This window comes from Mesocricetus auratus, unplaced genomic scaffold, assembly GCF_017639785.1.
Source record: "Mesocricetus auratus isolate SY011 unplaced genomic scaffold, BCM_Maur_2.0 Super-Scaffold_4256, whole genome shotgun sequence".
Taxonomy (NCBI): domain Eukaryota; kingdom Metazoa; phylum Chordata; class Mammalia; order Rodentia; family Cricetidae; genus Mesocricetus; species Mesocricetus auratus.
In genome coordinates this window covers 94211239-94233221 of record NW_024429182.1, presented here as the reverse complement: position 1 = coordinate 94233221, position 21983 = coordinate 94211239, and the positions used below count along the sequence as shown (strand labels likewise).

The 21983-nt window shown below is 42.5% G+C and overlaps 1 protein-coding gene across 2 annotated transcripts; it reads right to left on the bottom strand.

The window, feature by feature from the left end:
• Positions 1–1218: 1218 nt before the first annotated feature.
• Positions 1219–19588, bottom strand: LOC106022651 (tripartite motif-containing protein 30A). Of its 2 annotated transcripts, XM_040757223.1 has the most exons (9): positions 19425–19588; positions 13893–14014; positions 12148–12623; positions 9934–10029; positions 9092–9322; positions 4834–4856; positions 3419–3519; positions 3123–3149; positions 1219–2874 (listed from the first exon to the last, which is right to left on the bottom strand). In XM_040757223.1, the coding sequence occupies exons 3-9, from the start codon at positions 12565–12567 to the stop codon at positions 2156–2158; spliced, it is 1617 nt and encodes a 538-aa protein (XP_040613157.1). In that variant the 5' UTR covers positions 12568–12623; positions 13893–14014; positions 19425–19588; the 3' UTR covers positions 1219–2155. The 2 variants fall into 2 exon arrangements, with proteins under 2 accessions (XP_040613157.1, XP_040613152.1); XM_040757218.1 differs by lacking the exon at positions 13893–14014.
• Positions 19589–21983: the final 2395 nt, after the last annotated feature.

The following is a 21983-nucleotide window of genomic DNA, read 5'->3' as shown; positions in this document are numbered from 1 at the left end:
GCTGTGCCCCCTCTGTCTCTCTATTTTTGGCAGTATAACTCCAAATAAACTCCTTATTGCCCAGTTTTCCTCACAATGTGCCCTTGAACCAGCACCCTCATCCAAAACCTGGCACATTTCCTATATAAAAGCAAAACAACACAGAACAGGGTCTGACTCTGTAACTGAGCCTGGACTTATATACACAGCAACGTGGTATCATTATCATCACTATTCACTATAAATGGAAACTCAGAGGATTTAACATAGTTGATAAGAACTAAATAGTACCACAATACTCACCCTCTCAAAAAATAAATGTGAAACCTGTTTGATAGCTGTCCTCTGTCCCTAAGACTTGGAGTTGCAGTTAGCTACCACGTCAGCGCTGGGAATTGAACTTGGGATGAATGGAAGAGCAAGCAGTCAGTGCTATGAACTGATAAGCCATTTCTCTATCTAGGGTATTCTAATTCTTTTTTTTTTTTTTTTTTGGTTTTTTCGAGACAGGGTTTCCCTGTATTGTTTTCAAGGCTGTTGGTCCAGCCTGGCCTCGAACTCGCAGAGATGGGTATTCTAATTCTTAAAACACAGCATGGATCAGGTTCGTACCTGATGCAAACTCTGCCAGCATGTAATGCTAGAATCTCAAATCTACCTGCTGCCCTGTAACTGCCTTTCTATGGTTACAGATAGAGACATGATGGAGTTCTCCTCAAAATGAGTCCCCAGTGGCTGCTTTGCAGGTGCCACACTAACCTAAGTGAGTGTTTATGAAAGGGTGCCCTGTCCTGTGTCACATGTCTGCCTCATGTCTGGAATCAGAGAGCCTGGGTATTGTGAGGCTACTCCCATTCCCATCATAAAAGATGTTAAGAAGAGTATTGTTCTTTTACCATAGGGCAGCTGATGCTCTCTAGACATCCCTTCATTCAGTCTTCTATGGTACCAGGGCCTGAACCCTCCTGGAACCCCTAGTATAGTTGGCCCTTTATGTATCTCTGTCTATTTATGGCAATTTGACTCCAAATAAACTCCTTATTGCCCAGTTTCCCTCATTGTATGCTGGTTAACCAACACCCTCATTCAAATCCTGGTACATTTCCTCTGTAAAAGCAAAATAACACAGAGCAGGGTCTGACCCTGTAACTGAGCCTGGAGTCAGATGCACAGCAACCTCCTGTCTTTGCCTCCTGAGTGCTGGGATCCCATCCAAAGCACCATGCCAGGCTCTGGTACTCAATCTCAACAATCCTTTATTACAGTCTCAGTGAGAATATGACAAAACTGACACCATGGTGGATACCATTTACATGCATAAGTTCCTAGAAACATTCTATTGTTTACATTTCACAACACACCACAAAGTTTACTGGTATCATTGTCATCACTATCATTCATTGTAAAATGGAAAGCCACAGGATTTAACATATTTGATAAGAAACAAGTAGAGCTGCCTTCTTCTATCATGTGGTTTAAATGACTGAACTCAAGTCCCTGGGCTTAGAGGAAAATGCTTTTTCCTTCAGAGCTTTCTAATAGATTTCAACTTCATTTTCTTGTACAGACCTACAGTATGTATGCACTCTTCACAGTAAAAGTGTAAAAAACAACCCTGCCCCCCCCCACAAAAAGAAACCCACAAAGCTTTTTGAGCTTTTGAGGATATTATTTAGGCTGACCTTGCTATGTGTAGTGGCAGGAGTAGAACCAGGTACTCTGAACACACTGACTTAGTGGGTACCATTGGAGATTTCTTCTTAAATTCTGATGAAGCACAACATTGTGGTTAAACTGACCTAACACTAAGAGCTCATTCCTAGGCTAGACACTTCTACATAGAATTTTCAAAACTAATAGAGGAGCTGGAGAAGATCTTTCCTTAATGTTTTTGTCAGTGACAAAAAGAATGGGGTTAAATCCTCAGCATGCACAAGGCCCTGGCTTCCATTTGTGTCACCACAGAATGAGAGGGGGAGGGTAGCGGAAGTCTTAGCTAATGGGGCAGAGTCATTTCTTTGGGAATGTGGGAAATGACAAACAACTGGATGAAGGAAAAGAACCCACACTGAAGTGAAGGTCACTGAAACGGAAAGACCAAAGGTAGAAAGAGCAAAAATGATGCTAGAAAGCTCAGGCCCATGAGATCCAACAGACATCAGACATGGGCGAGAGATTAGGAGGGTGGTGGTCCACAGACTGTCATGGGCTCTGATGATTCCATAGGATTAAAATATGGAAAAACTGCATCAGGAAAGGAAGGTTCATAGAATTTATAGATGAGAGCTCCGTGGTTGGAAACATCATAAAATGAGAGAGTGCAAGCTTCTCTGTCCAGGAAAACTCCAACACGACTGGGAGGACGAGTCAGAGAGAGAACCAAGACACTGGCATTGTGAGTGACAGAACACTCTACAAAGGCATTATATACGGACCTATTCGTCATCCCTATAACCCAGTAGCCATGTTTAGGCTGATAATTTACATGAAGTTTTTTATCAGAATCATCTTTAACTTCATATTTACACTGATAACCATACTGTTTATTATCAAAATCATATTTGTGTCTAAAGTCAAAGGCATATTCATGCTGATAATTTACATGTTGTTCAATTTCAGAAGCATATTTGCTTTTGATGCCCTTTTCATTCAGAGTATCAAGTTGGGGTTTAGCACATTTTCCATCATTTAATCCCAGGAGCCAAGAGTCACATTTAGATACATCCACTTCCCAGTAATGTTTCCCTGCATATAATTCTGTAAATCCCAGAACACCAAAAATATAGGTCTCAGAAATTGGCAAATTTCTTCCATAACCATTTTGACGTTGTATTTGTCTTTTTTCCATGTTAATGGCAACATGTTCATTACGCACTTGACTCAGGGGCACATGAACTGCAGAAAAATGAGACATAGAAGTTAAGTCACACGAGAGGCAAGGTACAGTCTTGCTTGTGATGTAAGGAGCAGAAGCCTAAGGAGGAAGAGAGAGGGAACTTGGAGGAGCTGTGTTTAAATCAAGAAGATACAGATTGCTGTGTTTATTGGGAGAAGTAACATGGATCACATGAGGGTTAGTAGAGAAACAAATTCTGAAAGGCATTAAGAAGAGAGTGGCATATAGTGCTGTGATTTCTCCTTACCCCAGTAGCGCTGGGCATCCATGAGCCCTGAAATGATGAAAATTCACAGCATTAAATGGAAGCAAAGGAACCAAAAATAAATGTCAATCTCCTCTGCAGATTAGGGGATGGATTGTAAATTGTGATATAGGATGGGATGAATGATTTCTCATTAAATGTGATGAAATCACTGGGACACATTATCTGCTCTTCTGAGTCCTCTGCCCATGTGCAGAAATATCACTGTCTTCCTCAACAATATAGTCCCAGCCCCAGCTGGAATCCCCCAGTAACCCACAGAATGCAGCTGCTCTCACCTTGAAACACTTGCAGCATGCCTTTCATATCTGGAGCTCGGAAGATCCTTCTCTGTTTTCTTGGGACCATTTCAGGTTGTTTCACTTTTAAGGCCTGGCTCCTAGGGACAAGATTGACCTTCACAGCTCAGATAGTGTGACCTTGACCATCATTCTAGCTATAGACATCCTGAACTTCCCCTGAGAATTCTGATAAGGGGGTTGGAGGGTAGGCTACTGACTCTGGAGACATGAGAGACACACTCATCACTCCCCACTTACTTGCTATGTGATGCTGGGAATGCTTTACTTCTCAGAGGCAGAACTCCTCACTTGTACAGTCAAACAACTTGTTACACCATTCTCAAGCCCTGCCCCAAAGGCTTAAAAAATAATGAATTAATGAACTTTAAAACAAACCAAACTAAGGTACCCAAGTATAATGTGAGGGTCAGGCATGGTGTCACAAGTCACATGCCTTTGATCCCTGAACATAGGAGGCAGAGTCAGGAGGATTTATAAGTTCGAGGTCTCGAATGAGTTCCAGGACAGCCAGGGCTACAGAGTAATCTAAAAAACTAAAGTCTCAAAAAATAAAGAATAGATAAATGTAAGAAGGGAAGAAAACAGGTGTTGGATTTCAAGAACTTGGTCTAACAGTCTGGAGTGTGGAAGCTGTTCCTGGGTATAAAATGTGGAAACGCCTTAGGAGAAAGTGAAGAGTTCAAATCCTGTTTTCAATATGGACACTCTGGGCTAGCATCTGATTTTTTTGATACTTCAAGTTCTTTTGTTACAATGACAAATTTGGCCAAGGAGACAGGAGCACTAAGTTAATTAGAATATGGGACCCCAAAATTCAGAAAGAGCCTGATGCCGAGAGCCTGGTTGTGACTCTTTACATACAAGGGCACAGCTTTCCAGTCTTCTGAAGTATGTGGCTCACCTACTTCAAGTCTGTTTGTGAAAAATCTAAGCACAACCACAAAAGAACTCTGGATCTTTCCCATCCTACCAGAAACATATAGATTCCCAGGAATTTTCCCAATGTGCAATTCTGTGAACATTGCAGCTAGGATGGATCTATGAATCAAGTCTTGTTAACTGCAGACAGCCAGACACAAGCACACAGTGTGGACAGAATGATGGAACCACAGGAGTCTGAAAGCCCATGTGACTGCATTTGCCTCATCCCACTGCTGAGCCTAACTCTGGATGCCCCATTACCCAGTCCCCTAAAAGAGAATCAATCTGTTCTCAGTAGTTACAAAACAGACAGACCCGGCCTTTCTTTCCCTGCCTTCTCCTCCTTCTCACTGTAACTTCAGAATAAATTTGTCTAAATGCCCCAAACCCATGACACATTTATTCTAGTTGGACCCTAAATCATTCTCACTATACAGTAGGCTTAATCTTCCCTGTCAGCCCACACATACCTTGTTAGGACAGAATTCACACCCTAGGGAGGAGGGAGAAAACACAGTTAATAACATGTTCTGCATATTCTAGCACATCCTGGTCACACTCTCACTGGCCGCAGAGAAAAAGTCAATAGAGAGTGACGCCAGTGCCTCCCACCCCCCCAGTTCTCCAAGACATCATATAAATACAATAAATCAATTTTACTCGACTTACATGCAAACTAATAGACTATTTTGTGTCTCCTACTACAAGGCTTTGGAGACCAAAGATAAATAAACTATAGTTTGAAAGCTTCTATAGGTTTTGTTCTACTAAACATATAAACACATGACTTTTCACCTGCTCCATGTTAGCTATCCATTACCTTACTTGCAACTCACATGTCTGAGAAGCTGATTTCCAAATTATTTTAGTCATTTAGACACAATTTAGTAAATTAGTAATGAAGAAGCTACAAGAACCAGAAGAATAGATTGTCTGATACTTAAAACCAACTAAGGATATGTCTGTCTCTTTTTTTCTCTCACTGTAATTGTCCTGGTGGAAAAAGAAGTTAGTCTAAAGGGACATGTGTTCTCTCAATTTGTCAAACCATTTAAACAATGACTCTCATCCCCAAAATGGCAATTTCTCCAGGAATTCCACTCTGGGAGAAGAAAACAGCTCTAGCCAAAGAGAGCTAGCATCCTGAAAAGCTTTTAGGCCATTTTAATTACTTGCCAGACCACTTTAAAGTACTAGTCTGTATTCCAGATACTGATGGAAGAATGATGGACAGGACCACACCTTGACCCAGACTACTCATTCGTGCATAACCTGAGCTATTTAAACTTTGATCTCACTTAAGGATGGACAGAGAGGGTTTTAATACCTTTTTCCATCTTTGAAAAGTGACCACATTGAATAAACATCTTTTCTCTGCTTTCCAGTTTTTTTACTCTTGTACATGGGAGAGGTATAAAAGACCTGACCTGCCAGGTAAGTTGCCTCCTCAATTAGCCACTTGTCCTGGGTTTGAGACCTAAGGCCCTGCCAATAGTGTTGAATGTGTGGTTTTCCCTGGATATTGGTAGATTTAACTAAAGTTACATTCTTTGACAAATGTGACCTTTCTCCTAACAGCTATCAATTACCAGGAGCTCCTTGAGGAGCTTTCCATAGTGGAATTTTGTGTGGTTTAGGTTTGTACAGGCCTTGCGTTTGGTGTCCCAACCAATTGTAGTTTTATATGTGCTGCTGCTAAGCTGTGTCCAGAAGACACTGTTGTCCTTATACTCATCCACCACCTCTGGCTCTTGCATGCTTTCTGCCCTTCTGCAATCTTCCCTGGGCCTTCAAATTAGATGTGGAGTATGTACGGTCCATTTAAAGCTGGACATCCTGTAGTCTCTTACTCTCTGTACCTTCTCTGGGTCCCTATGTAACCCTACTGGCCTGGAGCCCACTATATAGACCAGGGCTGGCCTTGAACCTATGTAGTTTCATTTGCTTCTGTATTCCAACTGCTGGGATTAAAGGAGTGAGGCAGCACACCTGGCTATCCATTGGGAAGCTTATACATAATTTTCTTTACTATGGGCTTCTCATGTTTTTTTTTTTCTATGTATGAGAAACTCTCAAGCACTGAGATCACAGGCAATAGATGCTTGGCTATACATGGCTGTATTTTCTATAACATAAACCAACAACAGTGGATCCCATAGTAAAAGGAGTTCTGGGGAAAACTAATCATTCAAGTTATAGGTGAATTCTGATGGTCAGACTTGTCCTCATAGAGACATCTGTATGATCTTGTCCACTGAGTCATTATCAGAATGCATAGAATAGAGTCAACTGGAGAACTAATCAACAGAGGAATGGATAAAAATGGTGTGATAAGCATATATGTTAAGACATTAGGCATTCAAAGTAAGACGTATTGCCATTTGTGGTAACTTGCCTGACCCAGAGAATTTATGTTAAACTAAACCAGCGAGGCACAGGAAAAAACACTAAGTGATGTGTGTCATGCACAAAAATTGATCTCACAAAGTAAAGATTTGAATATGTGACATCAGGGGCTGGAAGCAGAGAAAGATGGGCAGATTCTTTGGTCAATAGATACAATTTTAGGCTCTTAGAGTATGGTGGCTGTAGTTAGTAACTATGTGAACTAGCTTTGTTTAGCCTATATGTACAATTCAGTCTAATACAGGTGACGAATGGCGTTCTCAATAATAATTAAAAGAACACAATGGAGTACAAAAAGTTCCTACAACTACCAATTTGTCTTATACATTGACAATTGATATGAAAGAAGCAAACTACTACAGAGATATTCATCACTAAAATATGGCTTTGGTTTAAAGGATTTAAAAAAATGTAATAGGGATAAAATACAACACAAACTTTATACTTGTTTCCAACAATAAGCTAGACGAAACTGGTGTGAAGCTGCCGTGCAATGCTATCAAACAGTCCAATTGCCACCTAGAGAATTGCAGGTTGGAAGCCTGTGAGCTAACTGCTGCCTGTTGTGAGGACCTGGCTTCTACTTTTACTCAGCATAAGATCCTGTGGTGACTCAATCTGTTACAGAACGTCTTGGACCACAGTGGGTTGGCTATGCTGTGCAACACTCTGAAACAGCACAGGTGGACCCTGCATGCACTTGGAGTGGCTAAAAATTACCCACTTTGATAAGGAAACCCAGGAGTTTCGGTTTGCCAAGGAGAAAAATCCCTGCTTGACGATCTTTAGCAGTGTGTAAGTTGGAGTGGAAAACGAGAGTGGACATCCTAGTGCAAGAAACATGGGCATATTCTGAGCCCAAAACACCTCCAAAAGAATGGGATTCTACTTTTGACCCACTTGCACACAAAAACGAACAGATCTCTAACATTCCAGTGAGACAGGATTTCTTTGTCCCTCCCCCATCCAGATGTTCCATTAAGATCAATGTGTTTTGTTTTGTGGGCCTTTCAACCACCTATGTTCTAAAAATGACTACATAATAGTGACATTGTTCACACTGGTTTGTTAAGCACCCAATAAATTGCTTTACCTTTAAATGCTTTGGAGATCTCTTAAAATGAGATTTGCCTGTGGGTGGATTACTAGAGTCATGAAGGTTATATAGGCAATAATGGTACCCTATAAGGTTATTGGAGGAAATTTTAATTGGCTATGCATGGCAAACCTTTAGGAAAGAACCTACTCCAACCAGACACTCATTCAGATAAACGGAAACTGTTGCTGTTTTGTATTTTGTATTAAATAATAATTTAAGCATTTCTCAAATCTACTGACTTCTAGTCTCAAATTTTAAAGCATACATGGTCATGTCTTTTTTCTTTTTACTTTTTAAAATAAATATTCTGGGTTACAATAGAAATTATTTACAAAAAATGTGAAAGAGATAAAATATAATACAAACTTTACATCTGTATGATAAAGAAGACACAATTCATCTCAGAAACTCAAGACAGGACAAACTTTCTGAGATCTTGGATAGTAAATTTCCTCCTACTACCACACCACTGTAATCAGAGGCAGTGGGGGTGTGATGCGGAAGTCCTGTGTATATGTCAATAAAGCACTGTTGGCCAATAGGGAAACAAGATAGATGGGATTAGAAGTCTAGGAGGATTCTGGGAAGGAGAATCACAGGGAGTCACGATGTAGCCGCCATAGGTATAAAAGTCCGGACCCTTTCTCCGGTAAGAGAAATTGTTAGATTAACAATTATGGAGTAAATACTTAAGTCAGAGATAGCCAGTAAGAAACAAGCAAGGCCAACAACTTCATAATTAATACAGCATCTTGTGTATTATTTGGGGACTCCAACGTGGCAGAACCCAGGCAACTGGTGGGGAAAAACCAAAGAGAATGGAGGGTCACGTTGCTCTCAACAGGGGTGAAAGACTCCATACACACAAAGGGAGAAATAATTTCTACTAATTTCAAATTCAGTTGCAGTGATAATGACAGTTGAAAATGTGCTTCACACATGCTCAGCATTGCAGCAGGGTAGAAACTACCCATGATGCAACACATCTTCTCTACCAGGTTCTGCATCTGTACTGTATTTGATAAGCTAAAAAAAAATGCAATTTCCCCTTGCCATCCATGCATGCAGTGATTTTCCAGTCTCTGAAACTGGCTCAGGAAAGAGTTCAGGGAGGGCACAGAGAGCCCTGTTGTCATCATCAGGAAGATCACAGCAGCACAGAAGGAGGGCAATGGCTTCCAGGTCTCCTGACTCTCAGATGCTGGGACCTCCTGCAGTCTTACCTGCAGCATTTCAATGGTTGAGCACTTCAGCTGATGCTCCACATCTGAGATGAGGTCTCTCACTGCCTCCCTCTGCTTCTCCAGCTCAGTTTGAGACTCTGCCAGGCTGTTCATGATGCCTTCCTTCTCCTGCATCAGCTTCTGCAGCTCACTCTTCTCCTTGGAGTCTAGGAATTCCCGCAGCCCTTTAAACTCCATCTGCACATTTTCTTCCTCACTGTGTATTTGGTTCTTAAGGGAGAAAAAAATCAGACTCTCCTGATGGGACTGGAGGACAGAAAACCACTGTGGCGATGAGAAGGTCTCACAGGGAACTGAGCTTGGGGAGGGAAGGGAGTCTTAGGGAAACAGGTGTGTCCTTTCAGGGTCTGTTCATGACATTCCTAAACAAAGATCTCAGGTCACCTTTACCAAGGCCACCTGAGCCAAAGTGTGATGCCTGGATGTGGCTCAGTTTTCACACAGCTGCTCCAGAATCTATTTCTGCCTGCAATACTCCTCATTCTACCTCTGAACCCCTCAGATAATTTAACCCCAAGAACAGAATAGTGAGTGTTCCCAAGATCTTCCCAATAGTCATAGTTCCAGAAAACACCACAGGAGTGAGGCCCAGGCCTCAGTGCCCATTCTCACCAGGCCCCTCCATGGCTTCAGTTCCTCACATAGCCAGTCTCAGTTGTGAGGCATGCACTATGCAGCCTCAGTCCCAAGGGAACAGGTAGAGAGGACTAATCAAGGCCCCTTGGCCTCATCAATTACCTGGGAATGAAGAGTCAGGGAACTTCTTACCCAGTTCCCTCCTAACCATCAGGCTGACTCCCTGAGGAAGGGTCCTCACTTACCACCCAGTAAGTTAGGGCGTTTCGATAGTCATCTCCCCATTCTTCACATCTTTTCTCATTTGCCATCTGCATTTGCAGAGCAGCCTGGAGCTTCTCCTATGGGAGAAGAATTGTAGTACAGGTAAGCTGTGTGCTTAGTAGGACTGCTGTTCTTAACCATAGGCCAAGAAACCCTTGAAGAAAGAGAGAATGCCTAGGAGTGTTTTCTTTTAAAAACTTATGCCAGGATTTATGTACATAAAGTATGTAAATCTTCAGTTCCTTTCTCAATCATCTGTTTATACACACACAATTCCCATATTGATAGAGACACAGAAATCTCTTAGCAAACATCCCACCATGTACAAACCCATTCCTGAAATTCTGGCATCAGAAAACTGGGATAATTTTGTTATCCCACCACATGCTCCCAATTGACACCTGCACATTCTCTCTCTCTCTCTCTCTCTCTCTCTCTCTCTCTCTCTCTCCACCTTGACCACATGCACACTTTTGTCATTTCTTTTACTTTTTATTAATTGTCCTTGTTTTATGTAGCTAAGGTTTTTCCGTCACTGAAAATAGATTTTTTTCTTAAAGTATATTGTGATTACAGATTCCCTTGCCCCTACCTCCCCTCCTAACTAGATGCATACCCTTTATATCTGTTACAAAAGAAACAGGTATCTATGGGATAATAAGAGAACAGAAGAAAACACAATAAAAGAGATAAAAAACCAATACACTGGAATATGACAAAACAAACCAGAAAAAGAGCTAAATAAAAAGTACAAGGAAGAAATATAGATGCAGAGAAATGGACGTTTCCAGCATATGGAAATCCCATAGAACCCAAGCTTTAATATAAACGAAAAGAAACAGTAAGGTAGCAAAAAGTAAAACAAAACAAACAAATAAACAAAAACACCCCATGTATCATTTGATGTCAGTCCTAGGTGCACTGGTAAAGAAGCTCACCAACACGCTATGGTTTCATTTCCCTAAGGAGCAGAGAAGGACATTCCTCGTGGGAAGGACTGACATCCAGCTAGCTCACTCCAGTTACTTTATTCAAACACATACAAGGTTAATAGGAGCTGGGAAAGGTTCCAACTAACAACCTTATCTTGCTCTTGCTGCCTGTGAGAACAGACAACCCACGCAAATCTCAGTCCCCTTTGACTATGGCAGCCATAATCAAAAGTAACAAAACTCCAGGTCAGCCAGGAGTGTCTGAGGACCAAGGTTGGGGCAGTTGCAAGCTCCCACATAGCACCAAGTGCAGCCTCTCCAGAGAGACAACATTTCTTCAGGGTTTAAACAGTCTCAGAACAATTTCTCAGCCTCTACTGATGATCACAAACAGAGCAGAGGCTTTGCTTAAACATTCACTACAAGTGAGACATGAAGGTTTCACTTTACATATCAAGACAGCCCACATTTAACATTATGAGAGAAAGAACCTCTACATGTGGATTCGCTTCATTTTCTGTGGTCATCCACCTACTGCTAGGGATGGGGCCTTTCCTTAAGGATGGTTCATTTCCCGGTTGAGACTCCTTTGGAGAAAATAACTTTTTAATTATAAATAGCTATCTATTGGAAATGGCTTCTGGGTTAGGGGTGGGTCATTACCCACCTCTTCTAGTTCTAGGATCCCATCTGGTGTAGACCCCCGCAGGCCCTGTGCATGCTGCCTTAGTCTCTGAGGATTTACATGGGGGCTCAAAAACAACAGAAAACAAAGACCCAACACAGACCTTGCCCCTGTGTCTTTCCTTATGAACTGCTTTCTCCTCTTTCCCAATGTTTCAGTTGCCATACATACATTCTCTTCCATGCTGCCATTCATTCATTTACTAACCCCACTGTTGATCGTCACTAGATGGATTTTAGGAACTAGGAATGAATCTTACATAAGCAATGAAAAAGGATAAATATGGAAGAAATTAGATGTTCTGCTCTTGGCTTTTCTTGATCATTGACTCAAACTCACAAGGACAGTTTCATGACATTATTTTTTCTATCCTAATATTTGTAGTTCAGGCAGATTCTCATATGATAAAGTAGAATAAATCATCATGTCCTTTTAGGACTCTAAAGGTAAGAAAGGAAGTAATGATATATCAACCCTTAAGTCTATGATGTCCAGGTAAATTAACCTGTCACAGCAAGTGGGGATTTCCCATTTGTTACTGTCTCATGCTCTGTGTCCCACACCATCCCATTTCTTACCTCATACTTATAGGCCACCTCTTCAATGGGAGCTGGTTTGTGATCAAGGTGATCCTGAGATCCCTCACAAAGGTTGCAGATGGCCACCATGTCCTTCTCACATAAGAGCTGGAGTTTCTCTCTATGCCACGGACAGTAAAAAACCTTCTGCTTCTCCTCTGGGCAGCACTTGAACCTCTTCAGCCTCTCCACTATGTTGGCCACATGTCGATTAGATCTCAGAGTCCCAAATCGGAAACTAACTCCACACACAGGGCAGATGCCTTTTGCTTTTTTGCCTTTGCTAGAATCATAGTTCAGTGTGATGCAGACATGGCAGAAGCTGTGACCACAATCTGCACTCACAGGTTCTACCATCAGGTGCAGACAGACAGGACAGGTCACCTCCTCCTTGATCATCACTAGGACTGACAAGGCCATTGTTGCTGTGACCCTGGGTCTGTCTGTCCTGACTCCTGACTCTTCTCCTCAGGTATCTGTGTGATTGGAATGAGGAAAAGGGGGACAAGTAAGAAAGGGAAAATGAGCATGGACACTGCAGAGATAAATGAATGACCTTGGTGATAGGGAAAAGAACAAAGGGGGACAAATACAGAAAGAAGTTTAGTGACATGGCAAAAGGAGCATTTTGTCAAAATTTCAAATCCTCTACTGTATTTTGTTCCAAATGACAAATTTCAGATGCAGGACAGTCATTTCCTTTTACTGGAGAGCAGAAAGGAAGTGTTTCCTTCCAACAGCCTCGTGTAACCTACCTTCTCTCCTTCCCTCTCTTTCCCAGCACATCCCCAGAGTAAAAGCATCAAACTACTCATGTCTCCACTGCTGTACTTCCTCCTCATCAGTACCAGGGATCCAGGGATCCGGTACTCAGGTGGGCAAAGAGTCGGCGAGTGACAAACAGACACAACACAAGAGTGCCGGATCTGAGTGTAATTTCTCAAAGCATGCATCTGACTTTTATAATCATTACATGAGGAAATAAGGAAGTTAATCTTATACCTATGTCAAGGTACAAAGAGGTCTGCAAAATCGACACACAAAGCACATCATGAGACTAAAAGTTCCAAACAGGAAATCAAATGCATGAGAACTGGCAGTAGGCAGACAGTGGTTACAACATGCTAACATCAGCTCTGTCAAAGACGAAACTATTCTTAGAATTACTTCTCCTGTCTTATGGGCTCATGCCCCAGCCATAGTCGCAAATCTTGGTCCAGTGCTTAACCCACCATTGGCCTGCCTTCTCTAGCTTTCAGATTATACCTGTTTTGCTGTGCCTTGGATAACAGACATCAAGATGGTCTTGCTCTAGCAAGCCTTTCCATAAAATTCAGGATGTAGTACAACACACGTTCTCCTCCTATATTTACCCACCTATTATCCTCTTCATCATAAATTCCAGTATAAGGAAGGGGAGCAGCCATTGGCCTAAGCATTTGGGGAGATTCCCTATTACTGGAGGAGTCCACCAACACCCCTGATTTTGTAATGAATTCTGCCATACATAACTGTAGTGGGAATTCCTAGATTACTCAATTGAATTTTCCTGCACTTTCTAATTCCCTTCCTTTTAACTGTAATGTCTTGATTCTTTCACTATCAACTCTATCTGGGCCTTTCATAAACAGCTCCTGCTGCTGTAATTCATTAAAGACATCCCCTAATGTCTGATTTTCCTTATAGGGAATTTTTTTTTAACACAGCTTTCAGCAATGGAGGCAGTTCATCAGAATAATTAATACCTGTTCTAAATTCCAGATTCAAAGTTGGTTCTGTTTCTGGCAAGGAAGTTGGATCATCAGAGGGGGAACATCCAATTTTACTGGACCTTCAATTAGATTGGACCCTTGAGGCACACTTGTTCCTACAAAAGAAATTAATACCAAAAAAGATAGGGTACAGAAACACCCACCGGTTACTGCTAGAATAAATCTGGAACATATCCTTGATATGAGACACCAAGGACCTCCAGGAGATCAATTTCCATGAAAATCTGGCCTCAGGCCTCAGTCCAAGTTTTTAGGATTGTCAGGGAGCCTCCACTTGTGGGGACACCAGTCCTTGAGCAGAAACCCACTTCCCCTTTGGCCTGGGAGCAGGCAGCTGTGTAATGTTTACTGAAAACAATTCAGTGCTATAAAGCTCTTGATAGGGCTCAGATAAGGGCTTGCTCACTGAGATACCATGACTTTCACACTCCCTAAGGCTGGATGCCTCTTCCTGTTCCTCCCTGGGGCTGGAGATTAAACCACCAGCCAGGAGGGTGAGAAGTCTGGAAAGAATTGTATGTAGATGGATGACAGAAGTCCTTAAAAAGGGAAGCTCTTTTTTCCTGGAGAGACTTCTCTATCCTAAGCAGACTTGGAATCTCCTCCTAAGCTGACTTGGGAAGCATAAAGTTTTTCTTAAAGCATAAAGTTTTTCATAAAGTTTTTCTCTGTGTCATCTATCCCGACCACCTCGCTGCATTCTCGGATGCAGGCCCCACAGCAGGTGCGACATCCACTGGAGTCAGTGTGGCATCTCTCTGATCCTCTTCATACCAGAAGGTAAGAAGTTTCTTACCAGAAGGCCTGGTGCTCACCGGGACTGTATACAGTCCCATCTCCTGGTGCACTTAGGCAATGATTTCTCTTGTTGACAATAAATGTCAGCGGATATGTTTGTACACCTAGTTAAGCTCTGCACTAGATATATAGAGATGGTTAGTTACAAGGATCATTTGTCTTCAATACACTGAAAGGGATTTGAAGCCATCCCTTTAGCATCTTTCAGAGGTCCCTGCTCTACCCCATAGAGTTCACTAAAGGAAAAAGAGGTGACAGCCAGAACAGAATTGATAGCCAGAACATTGTGTGTATGGAATTATACCTCCAAGCCCTGTGGGTTCTGAGGAATTTTGTGTGTGTAAATGTTGAAAATTTATCTTGTGTTGTTTCTCATCAAATACAGTGTCATGTCCCTTAAACAACTGTTGTCTTAACAACCACAACTCCTCAGCTACCAGCAGTGATCAGGACACAAGGACCACAGCCTGCAGGAATTCTGTTCTTTCATGCTCTGACTCTCTCAAGACCACTAAGGGAAGCTTTGTCTGGATCTCCACAACTCTACTGAAGTCAGGATTCAAAGGGTGAGGGGAATTCTGCTCTCTCAGAGGCTGAAGAGCAAGTAGCTAGCTTTGTCTCTGTGTTCTGGCTCCCACAAGCACTGAGTCCTCTTGCTGGGTTCACACTTAAGAATCCTGGCCACATACAGCTCCTCCCTACCACTTCCTGTCAGCTGACTCAGCCTCTTGACCACAGGTTAATTTTATGTCATCAAACAAATGCACCATGTCTTTGCATTTTTAACAAAAGCAGTAGGAAATTTTTTTTTGTTTTTGTTTTTCGAGACAAGGTTTCTCTGTGGCTTTGGAGCCTGTCCTGGAACCAGCTCTAGTAGTCTAGGCTGGTCTCAAACTCACAGAGATCCGCATGCCTCTTCCTCCCAAGTGTTGGGATTAAAGGTGTGAGCCACCAATACCCCGCTCAGCAATAAGAAATTTAACACACCTTAAAATAATATTACTCAACAATCTTGGTCTAGAAATTTGACCAAGAAATTGATAGGAGACTCTAGTTACAAATGCCAGCAAGATACTGAGCTGGGGGTTGGAAAGATGGCTCAGTGGTTAAGGTCATTGACTGAACTTTCTGGGGACCTGGGTTCAGTTCCCAGCACGCATGTGGCAGCTAAAGGTTGTCTGTAACTCTAGTTCCAGAGTCAGACTTCCTCATATAGACATATATGCAGGCAAACAACAATGCACAGAAAATAAAAATAATTAAAAAAAGATACTGAGTTCAAAACCACATGAGAAATTATACTTCAAAGTACACTAAGTTCCCCTAATAACAGGCACTATCAGTTCAGCAGACAAAAGCAATGGACAACCTACACCTCATCAGCAAATTAAAGATAAGATTCTGCCCATTCTTTGCATCAAACTATTTGACAATACACACCATTGTTTCAGGAATATAAATTCTACAAATGCTTAGGTAGAGACATAAATTTCCTTATTTAAAGCCACACATGAATATCCCACTGCTCATAAGAAATTTAGGGCAATGGAAATTCCTTTTGTAAAGTCTGCATAAAACAATGGTGCTTATTGCTGTCATTTCTTGGAAACACAGCAAGGACAGGGAAGTACCTGCAACACAAGAAGAGTAGAAGAATAAATAAAGGAAAGGTATGCATATTAGAGGTTTTTTTTTGTTTTTGTTTTTTTGTTTTGTTTTTTTTTTTTTAGACAAGGCATTGTGTAGTATTCTGGAACTAACATTGTAGACCAGGATGGCCTTGAACTCAAAGAGACACACTTCTCTCTGCCTCCTGGGCATTTGGATTAAAGGCTTGTGCCACCACCACCAGGTCACATTTGTTTTCCAGATGAAAGAAAAGGCAGCAAGCTCAGTGAAGATTCACATGCAATATGCAGTATAGAAAAGTCACAGATAGTGAGGAATCTGAAAAGAAACTAAGAAGCTGAACTGTTGCTGCTGGCCTCTAAACCAGGATTCTTAGGAAGCTGATGCCACAGGATGGCAAGTTCAAGTCTCTTTAGGCAAACAGTGTTACAGCTAAAAACCAGAGTGAAAGAGCTGAAGGGAAGGCTCAGTGGGTGAGCACCACAGAGGATACCCAGTAACCAGGCATCCAATCCTTATCAGCTTCCATTGTACTAAGTTGTAACCAGGCATCCAATCCTTATCAGCTTCCATTGCACTAGGTTGCTTTATCACCCTTCAAATGCTCCCCATTCCAGCAAATACAGAGACACCAAAAGCACTAACTAGGTTTGTTCAACTCAAACACTAAGGCTGCAGACAGCTTGTTTCTTTTGTGATTGGGGTAGGTGATGGCTAAGGAAAATTCCATTGTGTGTTGGCACCCATTCTAAATTTCTAAAAGCAGCTCCTCCCAGCTCTCCCTCCTCGCTATGATCCCCTAAATTGGAAAGCACTATGAGATAATTAACTGCTTCCTCTGGCTTTGTGACCCCAGTTGTACTCTGGGGCAGGGAGTGAGAGCTCCTCACAGCTAAGGGGAGTACAAGCAGTTTCTCAGTCAGCTATACATTCCACACCAAGGAGACAGCCTGAAAATCCCCTCCTCCAGCCTCTTCTGTGTGACAAGCCTTTGATTTGTCTTTAAGGCTGTTATTGACCTGCTAGCAGTAATTAATAAACTCATTTAACTATAATTTGAGCCTATGGTCTTTTCCTGGTGGATCTGAACTCCGTTACAAGTAAACTTTTTTTTTGTTATGTGTTCCTTTTTTTTGTTTTTATATCCTCCTCTCCTCCTAGTCCTACTCCCAGCCTCTCCCCCTCCCACCCACCCCCAACAAATCTCCTCCAATTCTCTTCAGAAAAGGGCAGGGCTCTCAAGCAGCCATTGCATATCAAGTTGCAGGTGAAACTTTCTTTAAGGTTGATGAAACTTAAAGTATTGCTGTCATAAGGAAATGGTACCTTTTCCAAATAAGCTGGGGAATGAATTGTCCCTGATCTCATTTACTAAGTAGTGTTACCTGAAACAACTTAATTTGTACTCCCTAGATGTTGGCAAATTTAAAATCTGCACAACTCTACTGTATGCATTGTAATATTTTGCAAGATATGGCTGCTGCTCTCTTCTTAAGTTGTTTGTGCCTTTTATGCCACTGCTGTCCCAAATCAGAAAGTACAACTCCTCTGCTATCAGCAATAGTTAGGCTGCAATAGTCACTGCCTGAGGGAATTCTGTTCCCTCAGGCACACACTCTTTCAAAGCTAAGGGAACATATCTAAATCTCTGTTCCTCTAAAGAACTCAAAATTCAAAGGTTGAAGTGGAACCCTGCTCCTCAGAGAGGCTGAATAGCAAGTAGCTCACCTCAGGTCTTTCTGTCTCTTCAGAAGCCCCTGTGCTTCTCCTCACCCAGACTTAAAATCCCTTCTCCATCTGGCTCCTCCCTACCACTTCCTGTCAGCTACTTGCTGACCCAGGCTCCTGACTGCAGGTGAATTTTATTTAATCAAACACATATGTGAATCATTAGACAAATGTTCCAGAACATAAACTAAAGCAGCACACCTTAAAACCATATTCTATGATATACAGAAGTAAAGAGAGTGAATGCCTAAATTCAGAAGAGGTGTCCACACTGACCAAGAGCAGGAGAGAGCAAAGGGAAAGAGGATGGGCTCAGGACAGTCCTGAATGTCAACCTGGACACAGGAGGCCTGGCCTGTGTCCTCTGGTGTCTACACCAGTGTGTGTGAAGCTGGGATTCCCTGCTCCCTGTGCTTCCTTTCCTGGCTCTCAAGGTCTTCCTACCAGCAGACATCTTTCAGTTTTCACACCATTAAATCCATCAGGAGCTGTGCTGATCCTTGAAAAGTAGAAAAGTCCTGGGGTGCAATGTCCCCCTGTAATACAGTGTCTGGGCAGGGTGACAGGGCAGTTACATGAGGTTAGCCTGTGCCATCGTTGGGTATCATGTCCCCAAGGAAATGAAAAGCTTTCACATGTGCAGTCCCAGTGTTCTCACAGAGTTTCTTTTCTTTCCCTGTCTCCTCCTTCTCTGTCTTTCCTTGGGATCGAATCCTGGACCTAGAGCACACTTGAAAGTGTGACCCCCATCCCCAAGAAGCATCCCAAAAAGCAACACCACTTGCATGGTCTTATTGTGCCCCACACAACTATCTTTGCAGTTGCAATTCGTAGTCTGGGCTGGTTTTCATTTTGGCATGGCACACATGGATCAAGGAAAAGGCTGGCAAATGTAATGACTTTCAAGTAACATTAGCAATTCACTACAGATTTGAGGCTGATCATAGAACAAGTAAACATAAAATAGGCTGCAGATAGATTGGTACTTCTAATCACAGAGACAGAAGCAAAGGGAATGAACCTATTGAGTCATGGGTAGATACACTGTTACACAGAGAGACCTTAACTAACACCGTTCTGGTTTCACTCCTTCAGTTAGTTGGGGAGGGGAGGACAAGGACAGGGACTAGTGTCTGTCTGGCAACAGGGGCTTCTTGGTGCAGCTAAAAATTAAACATTCGGAAAGAAGAGAGTGGACTCCAACTAGAGAAATACCTGGTCTTCTCTTGATCTTGAAACCTGTCTTTTTTCAAGACCCCGCCTCCATTTGTCTTCTCAACCCTAGAGCACTCAGCAGGAGGCCAGCAGCCCCTCTTTCCCAGAGTCTTCTTGGCTTCAAATTTAACTCACCTGAAGGAAGATTGTTTTCTTTTAAATTCCTCCAAATTCTGCCCTCCAAAATTGCTCTCACACCCTCAGAAGCCAACTAAAAGATCCTGAATCTGGAGCGGAGATAATGATGGCCAGGGCACATGGGCGGAAATGGAGTCAGTCCCGGGTAGGGCATGTGGGCGGAGAGTCATCAGATGAACCAGCAGAGAAATGAAACTCTACACTTTGAGGGCCGGAACAATGAGAAACTGCAGAGCTCCCAGCCAATGGGTTGCGAGCAAGGTATCTGAGTTCCTAACAGTAGAGGGAGCCAGTTGCCTTGGGTCAGCAACGTCTTCCAGGATTTTGGGACATTTTTCAGTGCTGCAGTAGCTTGTCATGACACTATTTCAGGCTCATGGCACAATCAGCCTAAAAGATCCCTAACATCGGCAAAGCTGCTACTGATGGATAGAAAGACTTCCTGGGGACTCCTCTTCCATCGGAGTCACAGGTGGGTTTTACTTTAGGTAGCAGGTGTGACCCAAAGGGAAGGAAAACCAAGGTGAGGGACAGAGGACTGCAGTGTTCCTCTGGAGTTGGACTTGGGCACTTACAGGATGAGAACAGGAAGGAAGCTGCATTCAGGGCAGCTGCTGCACTATCAACATTTCCCACCCAGCAGGGACAGGATGGGGAGGATTCCCCTGCAGAGCCATGCAGAAACACTTCCCCACACTCACAGCAGTGAAACTAACAAACTACAGACGCTCTTCAGATGCTCAGTGCTGTCCTACAGATTATATATCCCGTTGCTGAGTAGACCAAGTCCTCTTCACACTGCTGATGGGACACCTTCATTGTATCCAGGAATCCCTCACTAGAATGTCTCAGCAGTCCCCGTCTGAGTTATGATTTCTACTTATGACCTCGGATATTGTCTGAGCATCCCCTGAATTAGAAGTTAAAAATGTGTAGATTTCAGAGTGTGGTTGAGCTGGCACACTTTCTGCCTAGCATTGTAGAACCCTGCAGTGGATTCTGAGAAGTGTACAAACCCAGGTGTGGTGGCACATGTATGCAGTCTGTCTTAGTTACTCTTCTATTGCTATAATAAACATCAGGGCTGAGGCACCTTATAATGACAGTGTTTCATTTGGGGCTTAAAGTTTCAAAGGGTTAGAGGTCATGACCACCACAGTGGAGAGCATGGCAGCAGGCAGAGAGGCTTGGTGCTGGTGCAGGAGTTGAAAGGTCACACTTGAGACACAAACTTGATACATAGACACTGAGAATGGCCAAAATGTATTGAAATCTCAAAGCTCACACTCATGTCACATATACTCCAATAATGTCATACCTCCAAATCTATTTCAGTCCCTGAGCTTAGGATGGCTAGATCTCCTGTTCATGGATTGGTTGGTTTTCTGCACAGGGTTAGGGTCAGATTTGGCTCTGATTTCAGGGCAAAGTGTGTCTCTTTCTCTGGTCCTTTTTAGCCATTTGGCTCTGGTTTTAGGGCCAGGGTGTATTTCTTTCACTGGCTCTGATTCCAGGGATAAAGTGTGTTTCTTTGGAACAGGTTTCAGAGTCTGGATACATTTTTTTTTTTTTTTGGTTCTGGTTGCAGGGCCAATGTGTATTTCTTTGGCTTAAGGTGTGTTTCTTTGGGACCACAAACAGGAGGTAGAGGGTAGCAGAGGTTTTACTTTACCTAATGAGGAAGATGATGAATTACTATTGTCTTGTAAACAGACAAACAACTGGATGCAGGAAAAGAATACATTACTGATTTGTATGAGAACTGAAAGTTATTAAATAGACCAAATGTAATTGCCAGTGCTTACTTACTGGCCAAGGTCACCTGGATTGGCTACAAAGTATGAAATCAGGCACAGGTTGGGTGGGCCAGAGCAAGACTGAGACTGTGCCAGCTTTATTGAGAGCAATCAGACTTTTTACACCTGTATCAGAAATAGAATACAATGGTAATTTCCAGGATCAATACAATTGCAGTTGCCAGGAAACAACGAAGGTTGAAAATCATACAGCATACACAAGATTAATGTCTAAGTTCAATTTTCTTGTCAAGCTTCCATGCTTCCTTGACTATTAAGAGAACATACAGAGAAACCCAAAATTGCTTGAACACTTCACTGCCTTAGGGAGTGCATTCCTTTTTCAGAAACTGGATGTCACATTGTGTCCTAGGAGTCATGGACTCTAAACTGAGAAACTTGTGGCACATGCTTCTCAAAGCAGCTGGACCAAGGCAACCCCAATGTTTCCTTGCAACCAAAGACAGAAAAAAAGTTATAATGATCCTATAGGGCTCAAGCATATGAAATATACCAGACAAGGGGGCACTGTGCAGATATTGGTGAGGGTTTAGAATGGTGGCCTACAGACTGTCATTGGCTTTGATGATTCCATAGGATTAAAATATGGATGGACTGTATCAGGGAAGGAAGGTTCATAGAATTTATAGATGAGAGCTCCATGGTTGGAAACATCATAAAATGAGAGAGTGCAAGCTTCCCTGTCCAGGAAAACTCCAACACGACTGGGAGGACGAGTCAGAGAGAGGACCAAGACACT

What these genes read in the sequence shown, in the direction of transcription:
- LOC106022651 (XM_040757223.1), bottom strand. Translation starts at nt 12,567, where the DNA reads ATGGCCTTGTCAGTCCTAGTGATGATCAAGGAGGAGGTGACCTGTCCT. An exon ending in ACGCCCTAACTTACTGGGTG is followed by an intron (nt 9,323 to 9,933) that starts GTAAGTGAGGAC and finishes TTCTCCCTTAAG; the next exon opens with AACCAAATACACAGTGAGGA. An exon ending in GGATGCCCAGCGCTACTGGG is followed by an intron (nt 2,875 to 3,122) that starts GTAAGGAGAAAT and finishes ATTTTTCTGCAG; the next exon opens with TTCATGTGCCCCTGAGTCAA.